We start from the raw sequence: 26,362 nt of genomic DNA, 5'->3' as shown, positions 1-26,362 counted from the left end.
CACATTTTATTCATTTCCAGCTGTGTTGAGATCAGGTTGAGATCATAATCAGGATGCGCTGACGTCATCCGGTTTAGGCTGTCACGAAGATCGCCTGCGTATAAAACCAGCGCGCGCGTGGATGTATACACTTGTGTGTGTTTGCCCTTCAATGTGTGGCTGCACACGATCTCGGTTGTCTAGTCAGCTCGTGACACTGCCTTTTTATTATTTTTACTTTCAGTTGGGTAACAATAGCCTAACTCTAAAACACCTTTGACGGTCTTTGCTAAACCGTTATTTTACGCGCGTGTGTGCTTGTCATATTGTGTGTGTGCATCGATTGCACGCGCGCTCTCTCTCTCTCTCCCTCTAGCCGCACATCAGCCGTTACAACCACAACACGCGCTCACACACACTGCCATCCTGCCTGTGACACACAGCTGGTTAGCTCGTGAGCTAACATTGCATCTCTTGACTGGCGGCATCGTCGTTGTATTTTTTAAATTTTCCTGTATTTTTTCCGTGTTGTCATGCGTGGACGTGCTAATTAATCGTTGAAGTAACGGATTATCTGCATCTCTCCTCGGCTGACCGGGAGCCGCCATGGAGTGCCGCGTCCTGTCCATACAGAGCCACGTAGTCCGGGGATATGTGGGCAACAAGAGCGCTTCTTTCCCGTTACAGGTAAATACAACTCGCATGCATCCATTATCGGACAACTACCGACCCTGTCTTGACACGCTTGGTTCCTCTCAACACCGAACCCACTGATGTCAGGCCTAAATGTCCATTATTCTTTAATGATACCCGCTAATTGGGCTAAGTCGTGAGAACCCCCCTGAATAACAGTAGCCCAAATGTCACATGGATGTCAAGCATTAATCATGACGCCAGGTGCCGAGCACATTCAGTGTCCCCTTTCCATTTAGCCTACGTGGTTCCTGCATATCCTTTACAAGTCGGGAAGGGAAGGGGCATTGAATAGGCCTATAGTGAATCTAAAAATAGAAATGAAAATGTTTTAAATCATTCTGTCAAACTCGTTAAAGGCATTTAATTAGTTAATCTAAAAATAAGGCCTTAATTGGGACCCTATTAAAATGCCTTGATCAAAAGTCACACTGATCAGCATGGCATGACCCAATATAGTGACAGGTTATTATGAACCTATTGTTTGCTATTTAGTTGTGTATTTTAAATGACCTGAAATAAAATGACATGCTTCATTAAACAGCATTTGAAGCAACTTTTTGTGTGTGTAAAATGTGCCTTAAAATTCAGAGTGCCTTTTAAAAATACCTTAAATCCACCTAAAGTCAGTGATTCTGGATAATGATTGTTCTCAGTCACTTATGTCAAAATCAGTGAAACCTATTGATCTGCTATATGTCTGTGTGCACTGAAAAAATTTTGTTAAAGGTGCTGTAAGCGGAATGGTTCTTTTAGCTAACTTCCTGTCAGTGAGTGCAGTCAGCAGTCCCCTCCGTCGTCCCTACGTCACCACATTAATGCACTGCGGTCTTCAAGCAGCAAGTTATCTAGCATCATTTCAGATCAATAAGTGTGATAAAGCATGATTAAAAACCATCAAAACAGACATTGGGAAGGATGTTTACCTGCTCCGCCATTGTAGGTGCATAGACATTCACCCATCTGTCGCTCTGCGGGTGCACCGGCAGTGAGACGGGTGCCGGTTTGTAGCGTTCTCTCTTCTGATTGGATACCACTTTCGGAATCCCCAAAAATTTTTATTTGCCGATTACATGCAGAGCGGGTGACTGAGAGATCGAAGGTATGAAACGCGCACACTATATAAGTGATCACTGTATGAATATAGAGCAATTTAACATGTATATTAACATAAATATATCGCTCACTTAAGATAAGATAAGATAGTCTTTATTGTCACTGTACAGTCACCCATACAACGAAATTGGGAATACACCTTTAATACACAGCCCAGGCTCTGTAAATGGAGCTGTTAATCAAATTACCCTTACTGGGATGAACATAACTGTTACACAGATAAATAGTCATCTGTGCAGATCCTCTAGCTAATGATAATCTAGGGGTCGCAGGAAAATGTGTAAACCAGTCACCACCACTGTGTCTGTGCCTTGGGTTGCCATACAAGCAGGTAAACAGCCCTAGTGGCCATGATGTGCGGGAACATCTCGATGGACACAAACCCGGACTCCTGCTGTGACAACCTGCAAGCCAATACTACAGGATGGACAAATCAATCAATACAGCTATTTGCTGCATTGTATTCTGATACACCTACACATATTTGGGTGGAAAAAGATATGTTCTCCTGGTTTCCGAAACCAGATTGTAACTGTTTTTTATTAGAATAATTGCACAAATCGTTGACACAGATTAATTGTGCGGAATGGCTATTGCAATTTACATTTGCAGAATCAAAAAAGTAACTAGTGAGATAATGAATCTCACACAGACATACATTTTCTTTTTTAATTTAAAATAAATACCTAAAACCTGATCACTGCTGTTCCAACCAGTTATCCAAAGTCTTTCTCTATAGTAGCCAACAGAGGTTAAGAAAATTGATTGTCATTTTCATGTTTTTTTATGTATAAGTAAGATATAAGTCATTATATCATATTATCAGGGTGCCTCTTTTGTACATTATTATTTACGCAATTAGAAGGTCATCTGAAGGAAAAGGTGTGTATTAAATTAACCTTATTAACACAGTCTAGTCTATTTTCAAATACCAACAGACGAAGAACTGTCGAGTGCTGCCTTTGAGTGTCTCAACATGTCTTGTTTTCTTTAGTGACGTCCTGGGTGCTTTACAAGACCTGCCAGAATAAAGGGGTGAAAAACAACAGCAGATGTGTTCAAAACAAGGCATTGATGTAATATTATGTGAAAGGACACAGAGGTTATGGGCTCCTCCCGGGCATGAAAGTGATTGTAATTTCCCTTTATGATGGCTAAATGTTTGACGGGTAAGATATTAAGTGATTGCTCTGTGTCTATAATTGCCACACAGTGATGCTGCAGCGATTGTTATAGTTTCATATTTTCCACCTGCAGAAGCAGTAGTGGTGACTGTTTGTGGTGATGGTGAGGCTAGTGCAGTTCACGTCCCATCTTCCCATGAAAGACAGTCACTTGTTGTTAGAAGTGCACAGTCTATTTTTAGCCTGGCTGCTTTGCCCTAGGATGTATTTTGCAGTTATCCTAATGGCTGCTGGGCTTTGGTGCATGTCACCAGGATGCAGCGCAGAAATTACTACGGCTGATTAAGCCCTGTTTTTTACCAGGGCTAATGTTCAAATGATGTTGACCAGTGTAAGCCTACTAAAGCTTACAATGATCAGTACATTCAGTAAAACAACAGTTTAGTCAGAGTCAGCCATAGTTCAATGTCAACATAACTAATTGACGAATGTGGCTTTTTGAAAACACTAGTGCCCAATATATATTTCCCAATGTGGTGATTCCATATGCTTTTATTCATGGGATAACACTTAATTGATCTTCAGGGGTCATTTGGTGTGGACCATGTTACCATTATTATGATTACACATTGTCCCTTTTTTAAATAAAAAAATACAATAAAACAATTAAATACTTGTATGTCCTGCACCATAGCCTTAGTGCAAAAAAAAAGAGTAACAAAAATATCCAGTCACCTCACATTGCCACTTAAGCCAGTGTCTGTCTGTACCAATTCTTTTCAGGACATCTTTAAACAACCTTTTTATATAATTTATCCAAATAAAGCTTCTTACAGTCTTTTTAGAAGGGTGCCTGCATGTGAAACATTAAACCAATCATGCAGAATGCCTTTAGGTTGCGTTCACTGTCAAATATTGCATTGTTGAATTTGGCCTTGTTTTACATTGTAATTTGCGCTAAAGCGTCTCATAACTTGATAGATATATCTAAGGTGACAACAACCCCAGCAGGCACCATGCCTTTATTGAATGTGACGTTAAAGAGGAATATTACATATACAGTGCTGCTTGAAAGTTTGTGAACCCCTTGAGCCTTTTGGAATTTTATTTATTTTAACCATTATTAATACATTTTTATAAATACCAGTTTTTTTATATGAATAACAGATCCATTCAACATTTTTCTCTTCCGGAAATCAATTGTTAAAACAGATAAAACAAATTATTTGACAACCTTTGTAAGTGCAAAAGTTTGTGAACCCTGAGCTGCATTGCTTAAATCGAGCAGGTAAACACAATCAGATGGGCCAAATTGAGTGATGAAATCGACCAATGTAGTGAGAGATCTTTAGGGAAGAAATTGGGCGGCACTAGATAAAACGGAGATCAAACCAGGTCAGTTTAGGCTCCCCAAAGTGAACCCATACAGGTCAGACATGCTAAAAGGGAAAACAATCTCAGTGGATCTAAGGAATAGAGTTGTGATGCTGCACATTTGTCTGGGGACAGCTATAAATTAAGAAAAAAAAAAAGTTTGAGCGGTCCACCGTGAGGCAGATCATCTACAAATGGAGAGCTTTAAGAGTGACTGAAAATCTGCCTAGAAGTGGACTTCCTTCAAAAATATCCACAAGCACCACAAAAAATAGATTTTTCAGTTAAAAGCCAACCCAAACATTACATCTGGAGATTTGCAGACCTCTCTTGCAGCATCTGGGACAGATGTGCATGGTTCCACAATAAGGAGAAAACTCAGTCAACATGGCTTTCAAGGGAGGGTTGATGAAGAAGCCTCTGCTCTCAAAAAAGAACAAAACTGCTTGTCACAACTTTGCCAGAGAGCACCTGGAGATACCTGAAGAATTATTCTGTGGACAGATTAGTCCAAAATTTAACTGTTTGGTCATAACCAAAACCACCATGTTTGGGCAAAAATACAACTCTGCCTACCACCAAGAGAACCTTCTACCAAGTGAATAATGGTGGTGGCAAATGGTCTGCAAATCTCCAGATGTAATGTTTGGGTTGGCTTTTAACAGAAAAATCACTTTTCTTGTGGCGCTTGAGGAGATTTTTGAAGGAAGTCCACTTCTAGGCAGATGTTAAGTCACTCTTAAAGCTCTCCATTTGTAGATGATTTTTTTATATGAATTTATAGCTGTCCCCAGACAAATGTGCAACATCAAAACTCTATTCCTGAGATCCTGTGAGATTTCTTTCCCCTTTTGGCATGTCCGACCTGTATGGGTTCACTTTGGTGAGCCTAAACTGACTTGGTTTTATCTCTGTTTTACCTTGTGCCACCCAATTTCTTCCCTAAAGATCTCTCATTACATTGGTCTATTTCATCAATCAGTTTGGCCCACTTGAATGTTTTTACCTGCTCGATTTAAGCAATTCAGCTCAGGGTTCACAAACTTTTGCACATACAACAGTTGGCAAATAATATGTTTAATCTCTTTTAACAATTTATTTCTGGAAAAGAAACATTTTGAATTGATAAACAAACGTCTGTTATTTCATATAAAAAATACAGGTATTGATCAAAATGAATCAATAATGGTTAAACGCAATAAAATCCCAAAATGCTCAAGGGGTTCATAAACTTGCAGCACTGTATATATTATTATAACTGTACAGTCAGAGTCAGATCCAGTCAGTTTACACAACAAACAGAAAGCCCCAAGGTCAGCGGGGGAGCTGCTCTCCCATGATTCACATGCTGTTAAGATGATGGCGGCGGTGGTGGTGATGATGATGATGTCAGCCAGCGTACAGGGCATCCCTCTCTCTCTCTCTCTCTCTCTCTCTCTCTCGCTCTCGCTTTCGCTCTCTCTCTCTCTGTCTGTCTCTCTCTCTCTCTCTGCTGACGGGATGGAGAATCTCAGATTCGTCAGCAGCAGGCGATATGAGGAAGCAGGCTGCCGATTGGCTGCCACAGGATTCCTCCTTGTGACATCACTGAAGATAGAGAGGATGCCTTGCTTAAAGCTAGACTGGGTAGATTCAGCTTTCACATAGACACCAAAATGGAGACTTATGTGTCTGTGGATTAATACATTTTTTAGATGTGCAACAAATCAAGTTGCATTTTTTCCATTTTGAACATTGGCAGTCAGTCAGTTTGGTTAGTATCAATGGGATCAGTTATCTATTCCCAAAGTGACCATTTCTGTTTGCTTCTCTGAATTGCAGATCAGTGTCCAGGATTTAGTGTTTTGCTTAAGGACACTTCATGGTTCTGCAGTTGCTCATGATGACACTACCCTCTTGTCCTGAGATTGCATCTCTATGATTTTAATGCAAATAAATAATTAAACAAAATACACACGCCTGCTTCAACCTATTTGACCAAGATCATAACATACAACTTTCAACTGACAACTCAGTCTGTATTAAATGCATATTTCTACTTATTGTAATTACACTTATTCTTGTTGCTAGGGCTGAAATTATTAGTAATTTATTAATTAATAAATGAAGCATGCTTTTTGCTTTTTTCATGTCTTTCTCAATTTGGATGCTGGTGGATTATTTTTAGCGATGGCAATGTCATCTGCTCAGTTGTCTGGTCAACCACTTTGGTCCAGACTGAAACATCAGCAGCTACTGAACTGGTTAGTCTTACATTTTGTACAGCCAGACATTAATGGTTCCCAGATTGTCAATTTGTCCATTGCTTCGTTTTATGAGCAAATAGACAACAAGAAAACAAATGGCATTCCAATCAGCCTCAGCTGTACTTGTGAAGTTATGTTTAACAAATTGTAATCATGCAAACATGCTAAACTAAGATTGCGTACCTGGTAAACATTATAGCTGCTAAACATCAACATGATCAATGTATGCAATGTATGCTAACATTAGCATTTAGCTAAAAGCAACACTGTGCCTTGGGCCAGACTTAAAGAACTCGTGGCTAGGCTGTAATAAATAAATAATTGAAAATCATTTGTGTAGTACAAATACATATTAAACTCACTAGTCAATGTTGAACATACAATGTCCTATTTGTGTGCTGGTGCAGGAACAAAATGGTACATGCACACATGGAAACACACACTATCAAACATTAACAGTGCAGGAGTTAACCCAAAGCGTATAGGGACTCTGCGAGTGAAGTCACGATGCAGTAAATATAGCCTTTGTGTCGACTCGGACGTGATCAGCCTGTACTGTGACACATTAATTAAAGAAAATGTTTCCTCAAAAAAAGGCTAAATGTTTACTCGTTATAATGTTGTTAAAATCGGCTCATGAGTGTCAGACTAGGCTTTTCCACTCAGCAGCATTGTAAACAGTCTATCTGTGTCACTGACTTGAGGCTCATGAATAGAGTGAGAAAGGATGTGACCTGAATAACATATTCTTCTTAGCCATACATACTAAGCGTCCTGCTGCTTGCTAAGCCAGAGGCACTTGTAACAGACAGGTCGTTCCTCTGTGAAAGGGTCCTGTCTCTATAAACACAGAACAAGCTTTGAACACCAAAACCTCAACATCAATTCTGAATTTAACTGCAAGTCAATATGAAGTAGCTGGGAGAGATTGTTCGGACCAAATTATCTCGTCTATCACCCTGACATATTACATTTTACGATCACACTAAATAAGCCATCTGTGCAGTACGTTTGTCACAAATAAGTACATTCTGCTAAAGCAAATGCAATACAAAAGTCCTTCAATAAGTCTCACAATGATAACTGTTTAAAGTTTTTTGTTGACGGTGTTGATTTAATTTTATGGTCATTTTTGGATGCAATAGTTGCGTCATACTTACCATATTTCTAAAATGTTGTCCACCTCCATTTCTTTTAAAGCTGGTGTAATACAATACAATGAAACAGCACCACAACATACAGCATTTAAAATGACCTTAAAAGGCCTTTCGAAATCAACTGCAAAGTCCATGTTCAACTGTAAAAGAATCAACTTGGAAGTCATGAAGTAGGATTTTCTGCAGGGTATTTTGATATGGTGGTTTAGCCTGCATTACTTGCACCTAGATTTACAAGATAAACCGGCAATTGAGTAGCCTGGCACCGCCTGCCTACCTACTTCCGCTCAATTTTCATTTCCCTTCAGTAGTCAGCCTGGGGCTGCGTTATATTCTTAGGTGTTCTCCGGACATATTTTTGCCGGTCCAATCAGCGAACAGAGGGAGTGGCTCAGAAGCCGGTGAATGACATACGTCACGACCAAACGTTATGCGATTGGTTGGCAGATCCAGAGTGGCACTGGGCAGAGACAATAGTTTTAAACTTCAACAGACACCAGCCTTCAAGTGAGTTAACGTTTGTCAATTTAGCAATTCCAGACCTTCTGTACTTGAAATGAAGTACGATGGTCTGGTAGGACCAGACTAGCAATTGAGTACAAACGTGCTACCATTTAATTTTATACTGGGAACTTATTTTCAAAGCACAGAACTTTCCTACCAGTTACTGGGCTTCTGATCGACCTGAGGCGAATGGTAAATGTGGATTTATTTTTTTGGATAAGTATCGTAAAGAAAAGAACTAGATGGAATATCCCCCGTCACACTGTCTCTAGCAGGAATATATTCTTACGGAATTGTATTTTAGAAAATAGTATTTCCAGTAGAAATTGTCCCGTTTTGCATTTTCACGCCACTGAGAGCTCAGCATATACCCTGAACTCCTCACATTGAATATAAAAAGCACAGCATTTTCACCTTTTTGAAAACCTATTTGCACACTTAATATTTCCTCTAGGTTCATAGCAATGGCTGGAGCATCAAGTTCAGCCAAGGTCAAAGCTAATATCTACACTGTCATGTGGGTTTTTCTCACTCTCTCTTAAATCTGTTAAGAAAGAAACAGAGGGAAGGAAAGCAAGAGTTGTTTTTTGTAGCTGTTGCAAAATGTTATTTTCTGTGATAGCTTCCAGGTAAACGTAATGGGGTGTTTTTTACCTCACACATCAGTCTGTCAAATCGAGTATTGTCTCTTTTCCATAACAGTTAAACACACAATAATAAACAATACAATAAACAGTTTTTGATTCAATGATTTTATAGCAACACCCATTAATGTAATGAATAATATTCTAGGGATGGCCACGTGTGCGTTCATTATCATTAGAAACTCATTTCAGACACACACTCCTGCACAAATTGTACTTATATTTCATTCTATTATATTTGTTTATTGTAAATGTTTCTATTTATATTCTTGATCTTTGCAGTACTTGCATTTTACTCTTGTACATGCACCAACAAAACAGTATCAGTTTTATTGTCAAATAAGTTAATACATACAAGGAATTTGCCTTGGTCTTATTGTGCCTACAATTAACATAAAATACAGATAACATCAGAAAAAGTAAGTCAAATAATATAAATATTTTCTATTTAAAATTAGAGGAATATGTACAAAAATATCAGGACAAACTCCATTTGTGAAAATACTTGGCAACTGACTGCAAACTACTTGCCCATAGACCTGAAGGATAGAGGCCAGCTGGTGAACATAGTGTAGCATTCAGTGGCTAACAGACCAAAAACAGAAAAGAAGAGTGAATATTGGACTTAGACGCATCGGGTGGACGCGGATACAACTGCAAATGAATGCGAATGATGCTCCATGTTTGTTGGATGTGTTACCAGTTCAAACATCAGTATGCTAACATGTTTTAGTCAGTGTTGTGTTAACAGTGTTTCTGTTATTACGAGTTCAATGACCAATCAGGTGGAGGCATTCTTGTCCTGCTTTGGTTACACTACTGGACTGCTATACTTAAGTTATAGCAAGTTACGGTACTCCAGTCCTCATCTCCCCTGACACCTAATATGTCTGTCTGTCTGTTTGTCTGTCTGTCTGTCTGTCTCTCTCTCTCTCTCTCTCTCTCTCTCTCTCTCTCTCTTTCTGTCTCCAGGTTTTAGGGTTTGAGGTGGACTCAATCAACTCTGTCCAGTTCTCCAACCATACAGGTAAGACTGATGAAGAAGCGTATTTTTTTTCTGAGCCTGTGCGTGTGTCTGTGGGTGTTTATGAGTCAACCGTTGCCTCTGGTATTGTGATTTAAGTTTTGGTGTGAGTTAAAGAGACTGTTGTCATCAGGTCAGTGTGGATAGCGGAATTAGTCATTTTTTTTGGGGATGAGGTCAATGAGTGTGTGACACCAGGGCTGTAGGGGGGAAAACTGCCATTACATAAATACATAGTACTGTATTCAATACATTTACACGGGCTTTCTCTTGTCAGTCGCTGTTGGGACATCTCGGATGCTGCTGGCCCCACTTTGAACAAGCTTGAAGCAGTCATGCCATTTCTGTGCTCGTAAAATAACAATTCAAGGGGCAGTGGGGCCCTACACATATTTTACACATCAAGATATGATCTCTTGGGTTTTTGATCCATAGCATATTAGTTTCTGCTCCATTGAATTTGACCTTACATGAATCCCTTACATCCTAATAATAGAATACACTATATTGTATAACAAATGGGCCTCTTGTTTTTTATTGTTCTGTCTGTACACTGCTGACAAAAATCACATAACACATGGTAAATGATCAAATGTGTGCTTATAGTATTCTGAAATCTCAAGTTCCACCTCTCACAGAAAGATTTTCCGCTTGTACAAATTGTAAAGTATGGTTATTTAATTCAAAACTATATGATGATGATTTGTTGCTATTATCAGAGATACAATCATATGAAAAAGTTTGGGAACCCCTCTCAGCCGGCATTATAATTGACTCTGCTTTCACAAAAAAAAATATAAAAGTGGTATGTCTTTAATTTACCAGGAACAGCTAAGTACTTGGATGTTTTCCAAACAAAGATTTTTTGAAAAGCAGTATTTGGTTGTATGAAATAAAATAAAATGTGAAAAACTGGCTGTGCAAAAATATGGGTACCCTTGTGGTTTTGTTGATTTTAATGCCTGTAACAGCATGTAACACTGATGACTTTAAACACAAAGTTGGTTGGATTATGTTGTTAAGCCTTGAACCTCATAGAAATGTCTGTTTAATCATGAGAAAATGTATTTTAGGTGCCTAAATGCAAGTTGCACTTCTCTTTGACTCTCTGCTGAAGTGAGACATAATGGGATCATCAAAACTGCTCCCAAAAGATCTTAAAAACAAAGATTATTCATTATCATGGTTTAGGGGAAGGCTACAAGAAGCTTTCCCAAAGGTTTCAATTGTCAATTTCTACTGTAAGGAACGTTGTCAGGGAATGGAAGGACACAGGCACAGTTGCAGTTAAACCCAGGTCTAGCAGACCAAGAAAAGTACAAGAGCGGCATATGCGGCGGATTGTGAGAATGGTTGCACACAACCCAAAGATCATCTCCAAAGACCTGCAAGAACATCTGGCTGCAGATTGTGTATCTGTACATGGTTCAACAAATCAGTGCAATTTGCACCAAAACATCTGTATGGCCAGGTGATGAGAAGGAAGCCCTTTCTGCGCCCACGCCACAGATACAGTTGCATGGAGTATGCAAAAGCTCATTTAGACAAGCCAGATTCATATTGGAAGAAAATGCTTTGGACTGATGAGACAAAAATTAAGTTATTTGGTCTTTATAAAAAGCAGATGTTTTGGTGCAAATTGCGCTGAATTGTTGAACGATGTACAGATACACAATCTGCAGCCAGATGTTCTTGCAGGTCTTTGGAGGTGATCTGTGGGTTGCGTGCAACCATTCTCACAATCCTCCACCTATGCCGCTCCTGTTTTTTTCTTGGTCTGCCATGCCTGGGTTTAACTGCCACTGTGCCTGTGTCCTTCCATTTCCTGACAACGTTCCCTACAGTCGAAATTGACAATTGAAACCTTTGGGAAAGCTTCTTGTAGCCTTCCCCTAAACCATGACAATGAACAATCTTTATTTTTCAGATCTTTTGGGAGCTGTTTTGATGATCCCATTATGTCTCACTTCAGCAGAGAGTCAAAGAGAAGTGCAACTTGCATTTAGGCACCTAAAATACATTTTCTCATGATTAAACAGACATTTCTATGAGGTTCAAGGCTTAACAACATAATCCAACCAACTTTGTGTTTAAAGTCATCAGTTTTACATGCTGTTACAGGCATTAAAATCAACAAAACCACAAGGGTACCCACATTTTTGCACAGCCAGTTTTTCACATTTTATTTTATTTCATACAACCAAATACTGATTTCAAAAAATCTTTGTTTGGAAAACATCCCAGTACTTAGCTGTTCCTGGTAAATTAAAGACATACCACTTTTATATTTTTTTTGTGAAAGCAGAGTCAATTATAATGCCGGCTGAGAGGGGTTCCCAAACTTTTTCATATGACTGTATGTTCTCGTATTGCCGCAACTTTAGTTTGCATTATTGATAGAGTTTAGGTGTTGAATTTCTCACAGGAATATGCACATTGGCCTAATGAAGGTTCTGCAATGCTCTGATTAAAGATCGGTGAGTGATGTTGTGAAAAACCAATTAAAATATAGCATTTTAAAGGGCATACTTGGAACAGCCATAATGAGATTTTGAAGAAACGTGTTACAGATTGGCCCAGATCGTGTGTCTGCGTCATCCTTTGGTGTCAAATTTTACTTGTAATATTTTGATCTAATTTCCAGTCCCATGAATGAATGAGTAATGTGCTCTGAGCCTTGCACTGACGGATGGTTTCTCAGCTCATGTTATTCATGCAAACTTGGCTTTGAAGAATGAATCAGCTGAGCACTGAGAAAACAAACACATCTGCCCAGCTGTTGCCTGTTGCTTCACAGTAAAGACAATAGACAAGCAGTTATCCAGACTCAGCATTCCCCACAGGATTAGAACATTATGTCGAAGTTCACAATACATTTTGTGGCTGGTGAATTAGTTATCCCATCTGCTATCGCATCACATTACCCACTTTTATATTTTTCTGCCTGGTTTAATTTAAGAGACAAAACAGCCTGTTCCCTGCTACCAACATAAAGAGATACATTTGTGAACTGTGATAGAGAGATTTCTTGGTTGTATTGGTGGTAAATAGTGGATGACTTTGATGCACTCGTGTGTCGGGGATCATCTAGTTTTTCATTTGGTCTGACGGATGTTTTGGTTGTGTGAAACCAGCCAAGTTAGAAACTGCTTTGATCATTTCATTGTTTATGGCTGATGTTGAGCTTATGCAATGAACGAAAGCAATTGGGATGTTGCAGACTAAGGTTGAACTTGATTGTAGATTTTCTATAGGGTAATTGGTGTTGTGTGGTCGAATGCCTTTAGCATGCAGCGACGAATAACATACTCTGATTTACATTTGCTAAGAGACTTAGCCAAGCAGGTATGGTTCCCTTAAAGGAATAATTAAAAATGTTACATTTTTAGCGATTCGCCTCACTCACCCACTCAATATAAGGCGACATAAACCGTCCCTTTAACTTTGCATGCATTTTTGAGGAAGTTAGGGGCATCGGGCGCTCATCCGGGTTAGCTTAGCTTCAGCACCGCTACCTAAGGGGAACATGTAGCCTGCCTCCGCGGGCAGCAAGAAGATAAACTAAACTAATCACTTGACACTCTTGTGTGCCTTTTGCTCTCATTATTTTAGAATCAAACGCAAACTAGCAGGGAGAATGTTGACGCGACACTCTTACACAAGGCTCTTCATACCGGTAGGAAAGGGCATAGCGTGCATCCACAAACTAGCACAGATGGGCTTCTCAGTATGTAAACAAGGCGTAGGTGACTATATGGAGCAGAAGAGAGATTGCTTAGAAGATTTGGGAGCGGTGCGGGCGAGGAGAGAGTACGAGGTGTTCAAACCTTAGACCAAAAACAGCTCAGTGTTAAAAATGCAACGGGCTGCTTTGTTAGGGGGGACACTGTTTCTGTTACTGGATAGATGCGGAAACCATCCAGAAATCTCCGTTTGAGAAAATAATCCATGGATTTGAGGACTCATCAGGTGTTTTGTCACCTGTAGTTTGCACGGCATCTTATGGTTATCTTTTTGTCAACATGATCTTCAAGTCAACTGTAAAAAGACACAGCTGTAACATTACAAAGTACCGGACCTGTGTGTGTTAGAATGTTTTTTATTGTCCGATGCAGTGCTTTCCAGATGGTGTTAAATTGCATTCCAGCAAAGGTTGAACCAGGTTAAACAAATTAAATTACCCTAGCTGTCAACTACTTACAATTATTCTACTCCTGTCGTACAGAGTAGACTGTGATATAGCTGAGCTCATGATTGAGAAATGGGAAAATAATTCCTCACATTAGTGGTTTAAATAGCATTTGTTTCAGTTACCTTAACATCAACATGTCTGAGGCTCAGCTTAATCAGATATTGCGTATTGGAAAGTAACATTTGCAATTTCTTGGAGGAGAGTGTGTAATTTGGTGTGACATATTGAAGAAGACGTGTTCATCCTGAGATGGCCAGAGAGAAAGAGAAGGTGAATAGAGAAGAAAAGAGAGAATCAGAGACAGACGGCGGATGATGGGGAGAAAGACGGAGGGTGTGGAGAGGGGGAGAGCGACGGGACGCAGCCGTAAACAGCAGCAGGCGCTGTGAATTGCGACAGCAGCGAATGATGACGACAGAAGCAGCTCTTATCTGTAGGCCTGCCTTCATTCTTAATCACGCGCACACACACACACATACACACACACACAGCATTCTGACTGCTCATCTCTCTTTCATAGCCCCTTTGGCTTTCTCCCGGCTTGTTGCTTAGCAACCAGAACCCCCACCACGTGATCTGGCTGTGACTCACCTGAAGCTGCGACATCATCGGCCTGCAGCAAACATGTCATACGCAGACAGACGTGCACCAATGCACGCTTCCATCCACATTCTCCTCACATACATGAGAATCCACATCGGTACATGGAGTACTAAGCACATATATGCATACCCGGATGTATAAATACACACACCCATAGACATATATCATTACACACACAATGTCAGTGTGTTTTTTAGCAGACCCCGGACCCCTAGGCCTTCCTCCTGTCCTCTGGCTGTTTGTGTGTCTGTGTCCGTTTACTTCCCTGGTTCACCAATTGCTTGTTTTCTTTGGTTTTAGCCGCGATCCAAAAGGTTTCCTTTTTTTACAAGTCCAGCTTTTATCCAAGAACCACCTTGTCTTTTGTTGGTACATAGAGTAGAGAAGTAGAGTAGATTAGAGTATAACTTTAAAGTCTCCGTGGAGCAATTTGCTTTGAAGACAGTAGTCAACACAAATGCATGCAATGCTTCATACACGGACAAAGATCCTAATTATTTACACAGACACACTTCCAGAACAGAGGGTATAAAATACAATCAGTATCTGTTTGTGCTGCTTTTAGGGAGACTAAACCTCCGCCTTGATGGAAGTATCTGAAACTCAGTGTATAAAGGAAGTTCAGGGTCCATAACAACAGTCTTTTAAGATGGCCCTCACTTCACACAGGTGCTGAAGGTCATTGAGGCAAACACCAGTTATCTTACCGGGGCAGCTGTGGCTAAGCAGGTAGAGCAGTCGATCACTGATTGCAGGGTTGGTGGTTCGATCTCCTGCCATGTGTCCCTGGGCAATGTAGCCGCTGATATCGGTGTAAGAGTGTGTATCTGAATGGGTGAATGAGACAAAATATGTTAAGCACACACAGAAAATGAGCCCTTATGAATCACTATGATAACTAATAGTGTTATTATTGATGCATATCATGTGTAAGTGATATTCTAATCCCATTTTCGGCCTACTGTATATGTTGTATGTAAAACATTAAGACACAAGAGTTTCAATGTGTGATGTGCCTTCGTCAAGATTTCGAATCAACCATGACCTTTTGTTGCAGGCCAATTTCCCCTCTCTCACCCTACATTTCCTGTCTACTCTATAGCTCTTCCACTGTCTACAAGGCAAAAAGGACAAAAAAGAATGTGCATGTCAGCAGATTTATATGGGCACATAGACAGTATTTTTGTTCATGTACCACTAGAATAAAAAATGCATTGCAAAGGATTGGAGTCAGCCACTTAGCAAGCACAATAACTCCTCTCCTCTTGTGTCTGCAGGTTATTCACATTGGAAAGGCCAGGTGCTGACAGCAGATGAGCTCCACGTTCTTTATGAAGGAATCAAACTTAACAACGTACACCACTATGACTATGTTTTAACAGGTGAATTCCCAAAAATAACACAACTAGCTTTGTCAAGTAGATAAGTAGATGTGTCCTGTTGAGATTTGTTTGAAATCATCCTGAGGTTAAATGATATTAAATGAATCCTGAATGAATGTTCCCATCAGTCTTCTTCTCCATCTCCGTTTAAAAGCATTTGAATTTTTTGTGTATCCAAATGTTTTACTGCAGTGAGTTGTATAACCACTGTCTAACCACTTAACCCTGCATGTTCAGTTCTGTTTAAGGTGATTCTAAGTATACCTTTTGTGGCTATTTTCATCCATACTGCTTCAGCCACATGACATGCAGAGCGGTCATCTTAAGAGCATTAGATCATCTTTAGTGACAGTGTAGTGGTGAAACGAAGCTATAAATAAGATATATCGTATTCAGTACGATTGCTAATGGATTTGTGAAATGATCAAATATATTGCTGCATTCATGTGTGTGTGTGTGTTTGTTTGTGTTGAATTCAGGGTATACCAGAGACACATCCTTCCTGGAGATGGTAGTTGACATTGTTCAGGAGCTAAAGAGAGCCAACCCCAACCTGGTGTATGGTAAGTAACCCCACATGGTTTTATATTTAAGTTATTCTATTTTCTGTTTCCAACATTACTTATTATAAAGTAAAAGTGAAGTGATATCCATTGTGTGATGCATTCAAAGGGTTACACATTTTTACAGCTTTTGGTTAAGGTTAAAGGTAGTACTAGTATTACTATAATTAGTATCCCTTCCATTTAGGGTGTATTCACACATGCCGTGTTTAGTTCAGTTGAAACGAACTCAGATGCACTTCCGCCTTCGGTGCGCATCTTTCAGACAGGTGTGAATACAGCAATCGCACTCGGGGGCGGACCAAACAAACGCTCCGAGACCCAGTTGAAGAGGTGGTCTCGATGCGCTTCAAAACGTACTCTGCTGCAGTTCGTTTGTGGTGTGAATTTGGCCGGACTCGATCCGACCCAATTGCAGGAAGCACTGTGCCTTTTCTTTTTTAATAAATCGCTGTCAGCTTCACATTATAGGAAAGTGTTGTTGTCGCCATTGTTAGGAAGATTAGTTGTGGTTTGACCGGGAGCCCCGAGCGAATATATTACATTTGATAGACAGGACGCGTAAACATGCTGATGTGTTCAGCGATCAGATGAAGGAGAGGGGAGCGTCTCCCGCACAGTGACAACAGGTTCACGCTGCGCTTTGTATGAAGTGCGTGTTTTTACTTTGCATCCCATGTTACGGTACCGTCAACACTACCCCTGTGTCAGTTTGGAGCTGAGCCGCGCCGAACTCACACCCAGCTGACACACGGCTAATTCAGCTGTGTCAGCTTGAGCCTATTCCTCGCGAGCCGCGCGTCCAGCAGCAAAAATACAGTAAATATTATGTTTCACATCGTATAGGCTAAGCCACACATTGACACAGGCCTACATATTATAACCATATGAAACAACACTAATTTGATGTTTTTTTAAATTTTATTTATAGGCTAGATCAGGGTTTCTCAACGGGGGCGGTACCGCCCCCTGGGGGGCGTTCGTACAACCTAGGGGGGCGCTGGGACCAGGCTGGGACAGAAGAGCTTCTTTTTTTTTTTTTTTTTTTTTTTTTTTTTTATAAATATATTCTAAACTTTCTTAAAAATCTTATAAATCTTTTGACTGCAAAAATAGGTTACCTGAAATAAACAGCCTATTTTAACTTTTCATGTTTCTAACCCCTCAACCTCTTTTTAACTATTCTCTCCAATGTTCTGCGGTCTGCTGACTGTCACAGCCTTAGAAAAGAGAAGGCTCTGCAGACAGCCAATCAGAGGTCTTTGAGTCAGAACAACCAGCCAATCAAAGCCTTAGCGGCAGAGGAATCAGCCAATCACAGACTAGTATAATGACGTTTACTGATATTACTAATGCTAATGCTAGCGCAGCGAGATTCAAACTTAAACTAACTATTGTCTCTGAGGTGGAGAAAACAGAGTAATCAGCCAAAGCATGGAGTTAACTAACACACAAGCAGAACCATGTTAAAGACACAACCCTCATATGTTGGAGAGGGACGATATACTAAACGTTGTGCACCGCGAGAGGCTCACTGAAGCCCTGTACAGCAGCCTTGGCAACACGCACCGTCTCCATCCTACTCTGCACTGTTAAACTGAAAGCTAAACTATCAGGTGAGGGAGGGGCCGATCGCACGGCTGGATGATAGGTTTGCTGCATTTAAAAGCCTTCACGTCTTCACGTGCGGTACAATGATAGTTTAACTAGGATTATTTTGTTTTAATGATAAAGGGAAGCAATGTTTGTTGTTATCATGTAGTCGCAATGTGTTAACTCCTCCTGTCGATCATTCACTGTGTTAGTTTCCGGTATTGTGCCGTAAAAATAAAAGCCCCCCGCGATATTTCTTTGCTTTTCTCTCCTTTCCCTATCTATTTTTTTACTCAGTAACGCAAGTGATATAAAATGTAGCGAAGTACAATACTTCACAATAAACATACTCAAAGTAAAAGTAAAAGTATAGGTTTTAAAAATCACTTAAAAAATTACAAGTAGCCTAAATAGTAAATGTAAGTAGTAAATGTAATTAGTAAATGTAATTCGCTACTTTACACCCCTGATTACAACCAATGCTGATAGTGTTTTTTCTTTTTATGCAACCAGCCACCTGACAGTGGGTTAAATCTGCCTATCATAGAACAGGCTCATATTGGGATTTTTTTTTAATAATTCTTATAAGAAACCAAAACAGCACAGAAAATATGTTTTATTGTTGATAGAGGATGTAGCCAAAACATATTCTTAATTGTGTGTGTATGTGTGTGTTTGTGGTTTTTTTTTTGGGGGGGGGGGGGGCGCTAGAGTATCTCGGTAAGGTTAGGGGGGCGTTTGCTCAAAAAAGGTTGAGAACCACTGGGCTAGATGTTGGCCTATTTATTTATTTATTTATTATTTTTAACCCCATATCGTATCAGTTATATATTTCGCAGTTTTTACTTCGTTTTACCTGCTTCTCTCCACCCCAGAATGTCTGTCCAATGAATGAATGACCTCAGATCACGTGTGGTTTTGCTTCGTGATGCTGGTTCACTTGCAAAAGGGGCAATATGAAAGTGGACCACACCAAACAAAAAAAATCTAAACTCTATTTGGTCTGGACCAAAGCAAGTGAACTAGCGGACTTTCCCAGTGTGAATACACCCTTAGTCTGTGTGATGGTGGAGCTTGTTTAGATACAGGAGTGTCCACTCATCACTCTTAATAATCTTGATTCTGCTGCTGGAGCCGTTAAGCGGACAGACAGAGTTACCAACTGGCTGGAGAACATAGTGGAGCATTTAGCAGCTAAAGAGCCAGATGTTTCCCCTGGGAGGTATTGTGGAGAGAGTAAAGTGAAGTAATAAGGAGATTGAATTGTACCCTCCAGGTGCACACCTACAAATCACTGCTAATGGTGCTCCGTATCCGCCTGATAGTAAATAAGCAACTATTTGCTACCATTTTCCCCATAAACTGTATAAGGCAATTATGTTTCAGTGCTCTGGCTCAATTAATCGATTAAGTTGCTTCTTGCTGAGATGTGAACATCTTATACAATGTCTTGTGAGTAGGGATGGGTATATCAATTCAAGAACCAAGACTATATTGGTATCAGTTCTTCTTGACTGATCGGTACTAAAATATCGCAAAGCTCCTGGACAAATGACACTGCTATTAATAGTAATGCAAGGTTAAACCATTATAATGTAAGAGCATTTTTTAAAATTCTTAACCATTCCCTAATGATGATGAAGCTACCGATGTCAGCTCAAAGTTAAAGATTCCTTTTATTGTCATTCTGCTATTTACATTTGATGTAATATAACTAGTGATTCTATGCTCTCCAGGCATGGCTGACAAGGAAAGGTGTAGCGCACTTTACTACATATGTACCAACATGCAGCAACATGCAATATACGTAGTTGCATTTTATATTTGCGATTCACACATGCAACCTCATGAAAACATACAAATGTACAGATAATAAATCCTATTATAAATCTGAAGCAGTTCAGTGTGTTCAGCCGCTTAGGGAATTTACTTGTTATTTCTTGAATCTCATCATGTCATGTCCTCATCTTTTGCACCAAATTATGACAGCCATCCCTACATGGGAGAGCACATAAGTACCTATTTTATCTCCACTACTGCTATGGGTGTAGTAATAGTTAAAAGCATTATGTTGGTCACTCTCTCTGGCACTTTTATATTACAAGGTGTAATAAACATTACAACCTCCAAAAGACACAAGCACAGTTGTTTTCTCTTCTCTTTTTAGGAGGCATTTCAAAAGAATAACAGAGGTTTTTCTCTCTTCACATTCTGACTTAGAGGTGTTTAAACCACCAAATCCAGTGTCATGCCTCCTATCACTGCAGTGTTTATGTAATGTGGTGATCGCTAACAGGTCTGTGCTGGGTGTCTGACTCTGAATGTGTTTTTGTAATTTCAGTTTGTGACCCCGTCCTTGGTGATCATGGATCCATGGTGAGATAAGTGGCAGTTTTGTGTGTGTGTGTCTGTGTGTGTGTCTGTTTATATCTGTTTGGTTTTAGATACATGTGCCTTTAACGTGTGTGGGAGGGTTTTAGTGTTCATCCCTGTGTGCGTGCGTTCTTATCTGTATATGTGTGTGTTTATTATGTATATTTGTGTTTTTTTTTAGTGGGAGTAGTGGGGGTTTGTTACAAGGCTAATTTTCAGTGACAGATGGATTATTGGGATCTGACAGAACTATATACACAGAGAGAGAGAGAGAGAGAGAGTGTGTGTGTGTGTGTGTGTGTGTGTGTGTGTGTGTGTGTGTGTGTGTGTGTGTGTGTGTGTGTGTGTGTGTGTGTGTGTGTGTGTGTGTGTGTGTGTGTGTGTGTGTGTGTGTGTGTGTGTGTGTGTGTGTAACATTGTACAGACATGCATGTTTAGGGATTAGGATCATATTCTGTCATTTAGCGCTCCCTATATAAAACCATGATCAGAGAAAAGCTTCAAATTCACTTAGAATTAATTTGTCGGTGTGCGCATATAGTGTGTGTGTGTGTGTGTGTGTGTGTATTCCTGTATGTGGGTAGAGGTTGTGTTATGAGGATCTAACCTATGTGTCTCGTTCCACAGTACGTTCCCCAGAATCTTTATCCGGTCTATAAGAACAAGGTGGTTCCTGTTGCTGACATTATAACTCCGAACCAGTTTGAAGCTGAGTGAGTACAAATATTTGCACATTTTTCTCATAACATTTCTGTAATTTTAACTTATTAGTTTCATCATTTCTACACATGTGAGTTTATAGCTGTGTGAGTAGCAAAGCATTAGCCAACACCATCTTTATGTAATGCCACTCATGCTGTTATCTAAGACCTTTTATTTCGTGCTCTCAATCTATGGAAGAATTGAACAAAAATATGACTTATCTGCACTCTATCCTGTTTCACCTCTTTTATGATTACGTTGCTTTATACTGTGTGGAAATATTTCATACACATGTTTTGTTGTGGCATCTTTGTTCAAAGTTCAGTCACTGTGCTGTTCAAGGCTGTACAGTTACATCAAATAGAAGTACAGCAGATGCATCAGTACACAGTCTTTTAACTGAATTTTAAATGCGCTTTTAAGGATTTCAGAGATGCACGTCCATTCTACCTACATAGGTTTGCAATGATTTACTTATTTTGATTTCACGGTCTTGTCTATCAATTATTTATTATATAAATGCTAGAATTAGCATGTCTTGTTAGTTTTTGGATTACATATTAGAACAGTCATAACACATTTTTGAAACATATTTGTTTCCTATATTTCTGAAAAAAGTCAAATTTAAACCACAGTTTTAAAATAGAACTGTTTTTGCTTCAGCTTCACTGTCTAGTTGCTCCATCTAGTGGTGTTCCCGTATGCCTGCAGAATCAGATTGAAGGTTTTTTTTATCTGCTAAACACTCACTTGACTTGGTGGCTTTTGTATGCATCAATAATCTAAGTAGAATGAGGTGTTTTTAAGGTTTCAACAATGAGTCTTCTTTAGGACTTTCTTAAATGGGAATTTCTAGGTTTTCCTGTGTTTACATCTTGATTTCCAGTGTTCCGGTTACAGTGCAGTCGACATAATGGTGATCTCTTTGCTTGTGTTTTTAGATTATTGACAGGGAAAACCATCAGCACAGAGAAAGATGCTTTAGAGGTAATAACTCACTCGCTATATAATCCTTCTTGGTTATCAGGATAAGTTGTCATAGCATTCTGATGATAGATGCCCCAGTATTTCACTCACTGACTGTCTGCAGGTTATGGACCTTCTCCATACTATGGGCCCCGACACAGTGGTCATCACCTCCTCTGATCTGCCCTCCAGACTGGGAGACCGCTTCCTAGTGTCGCTGGGCAGCCAGCGCCAGCGTGAGTGACATGTGACTTAGTGTTCACAAGCTTGTCTATTATGTACATATCTGTGAGGGTAGTTAACCCAAAATCACCCTTCAACATGTTGTGTGTTTGCTGTTCAGTTCGTCCCGACGGCAGCAGGACAACACAGAGAGTTCGACTAGAAGTTCCCAAGGTGGACGCCGTCTTTGTAGGAACCGGAGATTTATTTGCTGCTATGCTGCTAGCGTGGACACACCACTACCCTAATGACCTTAAGGTACAATCATATCAGTATTTGAATCACACTGTGGCTTTTCTAAGTACTTTACGTCATTGCAACATTAGAAATACAAATGGTTATTTACTGTTTTTTTCTACCCCAGTTACCTAAAGACAATGACGCTCTTATATGCCAAGTCATAAAACATCATCATGACTAGGGATGTAACAATATACCGCAAAACGGTCGTTCGCAATATGAAAAGGCCACGAATGTCAACCGTAAGTTTTTTCTTGTTATACCGCGTCACGGTATTACAGGCGAGCGTGCATGGTAAATGCGCTCCGTCATTGTGGAGAGTCTCGTGAGCAACGTAGCACTCAATCTAACACTGTATGGGCCACACCAACATTGGAAACCAAACAATAACACATAGACACAACATCTTATCACTGAAACATGACTTCTAACTTTAAACTGAACAGTCACGTCTCACGTGGGCCGTTGTTTACACTAGCGCGTGCAGCTTCACAACATTGAGTCAAGCAGCAGCAAAGAAGAAGAGCGAGAAAGAGAAAAGGGAGAGATAGAGAAAAAGATCGAAAGAGTAGCTTACCAGACTGAAGAGAAAGTTGCTCGCGGGTCAATTATATCATTATGAATCCAGGCGAACGTGATGAAATAAGACAAAAAAAAAAAAAAAAGAATAGAATAGAATCCACCGCGACCGCGCGTTAAATCCCCGGTAAAGTCGGCGAACTTCCGTGAAAGGCAGATGAAGGAAATAGCCTAAGTCCAAAGATCCTTGATATGTTCATCACAACTTCACGTGAACTCAGCATAGACAGTATATAAAAGCTATACCAGCATGTTGCGCAATACTATGGAATCCCTACTATGTCAAACTTAGGTGACACTACTTCTTTGGTCAAATGTAGGTGACGTTGTGAAAGTGTGAGGAAGGGAGGGGGGAATGGAGTGCACTGCAAACACATTGATTTTGAGACAGCAATTAAAATAAAAATCATGAATAAATATTTTACAGAGTTCATTGTGCCTGTCATAATGTTGGCCTATTAAGGTAAAACATGGCTTGTAAAAATGTTGATAAGCAAATAAAACATAAATAAATGGGGAAATTATCACACTATTTAAATCCTTTTTATTTTATACATACTTTTACAGTTACAGACAAGTGACTAAATTAAGTTTAGATTTAAAATTCCTATTTCAGTTTGAAAAATATAGGTGTAAAGCTTCTTTAAAAATGGCAGTAGAGAAGCAGTGTCTTTGTTTTGGTGAGAAGTTGTTTAAATCTCTCAGAAATCTCTTCTTCATAATACGATATAAAAATTTTAATTATTCTTGTGTTTATGTTTTATTTAAATCAGCGTTACACCATTTAATTTGAGGGGGTAGAAATGAATTCCGCGCTTAATATCGTACCGTGATATCGTGATATCAATCGCAGTATCGTATCGTACTCAAAATTTCATATCGTTACATCCCTAATCATGACATGATTTTCACTCTTTTCGCCTCCCTCTCAGATGGCCTGTGAGAAGACGTTTTCAGTGATGCACCATGTTATCCAGAGGACCATTTCGTATGCTCACGGTAAGAAACATAGAGCCTGTTATCAATACCCAAGGCTTTGACTTGGCTCAAATCCTGCTTTGCATTAATGGCACAGTACTGTATGTCCAAACTATTTTTATACACAATACAATTGCGTAATGTAGCTTTAAAATACAGGTTTCCTATTTGTCTCTGCACTCATACCCTGTCCCCTCTGTCTCTCAGAGTTGGCAGGTCCTGGTCGGAGGCCCAGTCCGCCCCAGCTGGAGCTGAGGATGGTTCAAAGTAAAGCTGACATAGAAGACCCTGCTATAGTTACGAAGGCCACGGTCATATCCTAACATCACCAACCCATAAGACTCATTCTAACACACATGAATCTCTCTAATCCTGTATCTCGGTAAATCTCTCATCACTGTAAACCTTGACTGTCATTTACAAACTTCAACGACTCATCATCCAGACTCCTCAAAAACCCTTAGTATTGTAAACCCTTAAGTCTTTCCACCTTAAACCTGTTACCCCTTTAATCCTCAGTGTCCTAACCCCGTAAACAAAACCCCTTAACCCTGTATCCCCTTTGGAAACCAAAGCCATGGATAAACAGAGTGTTTGGTCTGGTTTGACTGTGGAGGCCTGTTGCTGCCTCTCATGTAACAGGGCCTGTGAGTGATTTATAGAACACTATATCACTCAAAAATTGTGCTGATAAAACAAATCCACTAAAATAACACATTACATTTTGTAACACTTAATAATAAGGTACATTAATTAACCGTTAGTTAATGATTAGTTAATGTTATAAATGGTTAGTTAATGCATTGTAAATGCTTATTAAGCATTAACTAACTGTTAATAATACGTTGTAATCAATGGTTAGTTGTTAGTTAATGCTTGGTTAAGATTTAGCCATGTCTATTTAACGAATGCTTAGCTAAGCATTAACTTAGCAGTTATTAACGGTTTATTAATGCTCAGTTAATGCTATGATTAATTAATGTACCCTCATTGTAAAGTGTTAAATGATATTCTATATGTAGAGGTAAAAAAGACATTTGAAAACCCTTAAAACCCCTTCAGTGATCAGCACGAGTCAGACTTGGGCAGCTTCTTATTATTTTCTTATAGCAAACTTTGACCGACTTGCACTCTAACGGTGGTCCTACACACCAGATGCCAAGTCGCAGGATTTGCAGGACTAACATTCCAAGACTATAAAGATCAAACTCTGTTTCTCTATGGCTCTCCCACCAATATTTCCCCCTCCCCTGTCTTACAGCAGTGATGTAATGGTGACCAAGTCCAACCCTTGACACTCCCTTGAAAATAAAACAAAGGAAAAAAAAACGCACAATGTATAGTTGATGTATAGATGTTGTACTATAACTGTATTGGATCATCTGTATGATATCCTCTATCGGATCTTGTCTATTTGACCATTGTGTTGATGCTACTGTACTATAGACCACAAGCACTACAATATCACCCAAACCAGATACATTTGGGCTGGTTCTGGCACCCCTGGAGGCTCCAGCCGGTTGTCACTTGTTAGTGTAACTGTCTTAATAGTAATAGTGCATAGGTAACGCCCTTTCATCTCTACACCACGTAAAGAAAAAAAGAAGACAACCTGAGCTGTGTGAGCCCTCCCTGGCCAGGTTTTTAACCTTCTTCCTCAGTTGGAGAGAAACAAAATGGCTATCTCTCAGTGCCAGAACCAACCCACATCAATGCCGGGCGGTTCCCGGCTCAGCTCTGACCCAGAACCCTATATCTGAGAGCTGTGCCACTGAATTTACTGGAGGCCTCGAGAAGCAGTAAAAAAAGAAGAACAAACAAAGGTTTGACTTTTCAAGCATTATAATGATCGAATAATGAATCATTCGGCAACATTTCAAAGTGTAGTAGAAGCAGGAGCAGTCATAGTGTCTTCTACAAGGTTCCCTGGCTTATTTGATTTGATCACAGCCCTTCAAAAACTATGCGGTTCAATTCTAAATCACATTGAGTATTTCCCAGTGGAGTGATAGGACAGAGGTGATAGGGAAACATGACATGCGACGGTGGTCATGAGCCGTTTTCAAACCAATGATGTTACGAGAACTTGGCATGTGCCTTAGCCCGTT

General features: G+C 39.8%; 1 protein-coding gene across 1 annotated transcript; it reads left to right on the top strand.

Annotated features, from left to right (window-relative positions):
• Window positions 1-585: 585 nt before the first annotated feature.
• On the top strand, window positions 586-24,577 carry pdxkb (pyridoxal (pyridoxine, vitamin B6) kinase b; the record flags this gene model as incomplete). The annotated part of the gene is made up of 11 exons (XM_080036635.1): window positions 586-666; window positions 9,810-9,864; window positions 15,934-16,038; window positions 16,518-16,601; window positions 20,536-20,570; window positions 21,195-21,280; window positions 22,211-22,256; window positions 22,360-22,471; window positions 22,579-22,715; window positions 24,209-24,275; window positions 24,462-24,577. The coding sequence occupies 11 exons, from the start codon at window positions 586-588 to the stop codon at window positions 24,575-24,577; spliced, it is 924 nt and encodes a 307-aa protein (XP_079892761.1).
• Window positions 24,578-26,362: the final 1,785 nt, after the last annotated feature.

The sequence above is a fragment of the Ammodytes marinus genome, assembly GCF_949987685.1.
Source record: "Ammodytes marinus genome assembly, chromosome: 11".
Taxonomy (NCBI): Eukaryota; Metazoa; Chordata; class Actinopteri; order Uranoscopiformes; family Ammodytidae; genus Ammodytes; species Ammodytes marinus.
This window is presented reverse-complemented; position numbering and strand designations above follow the sequence as displayed.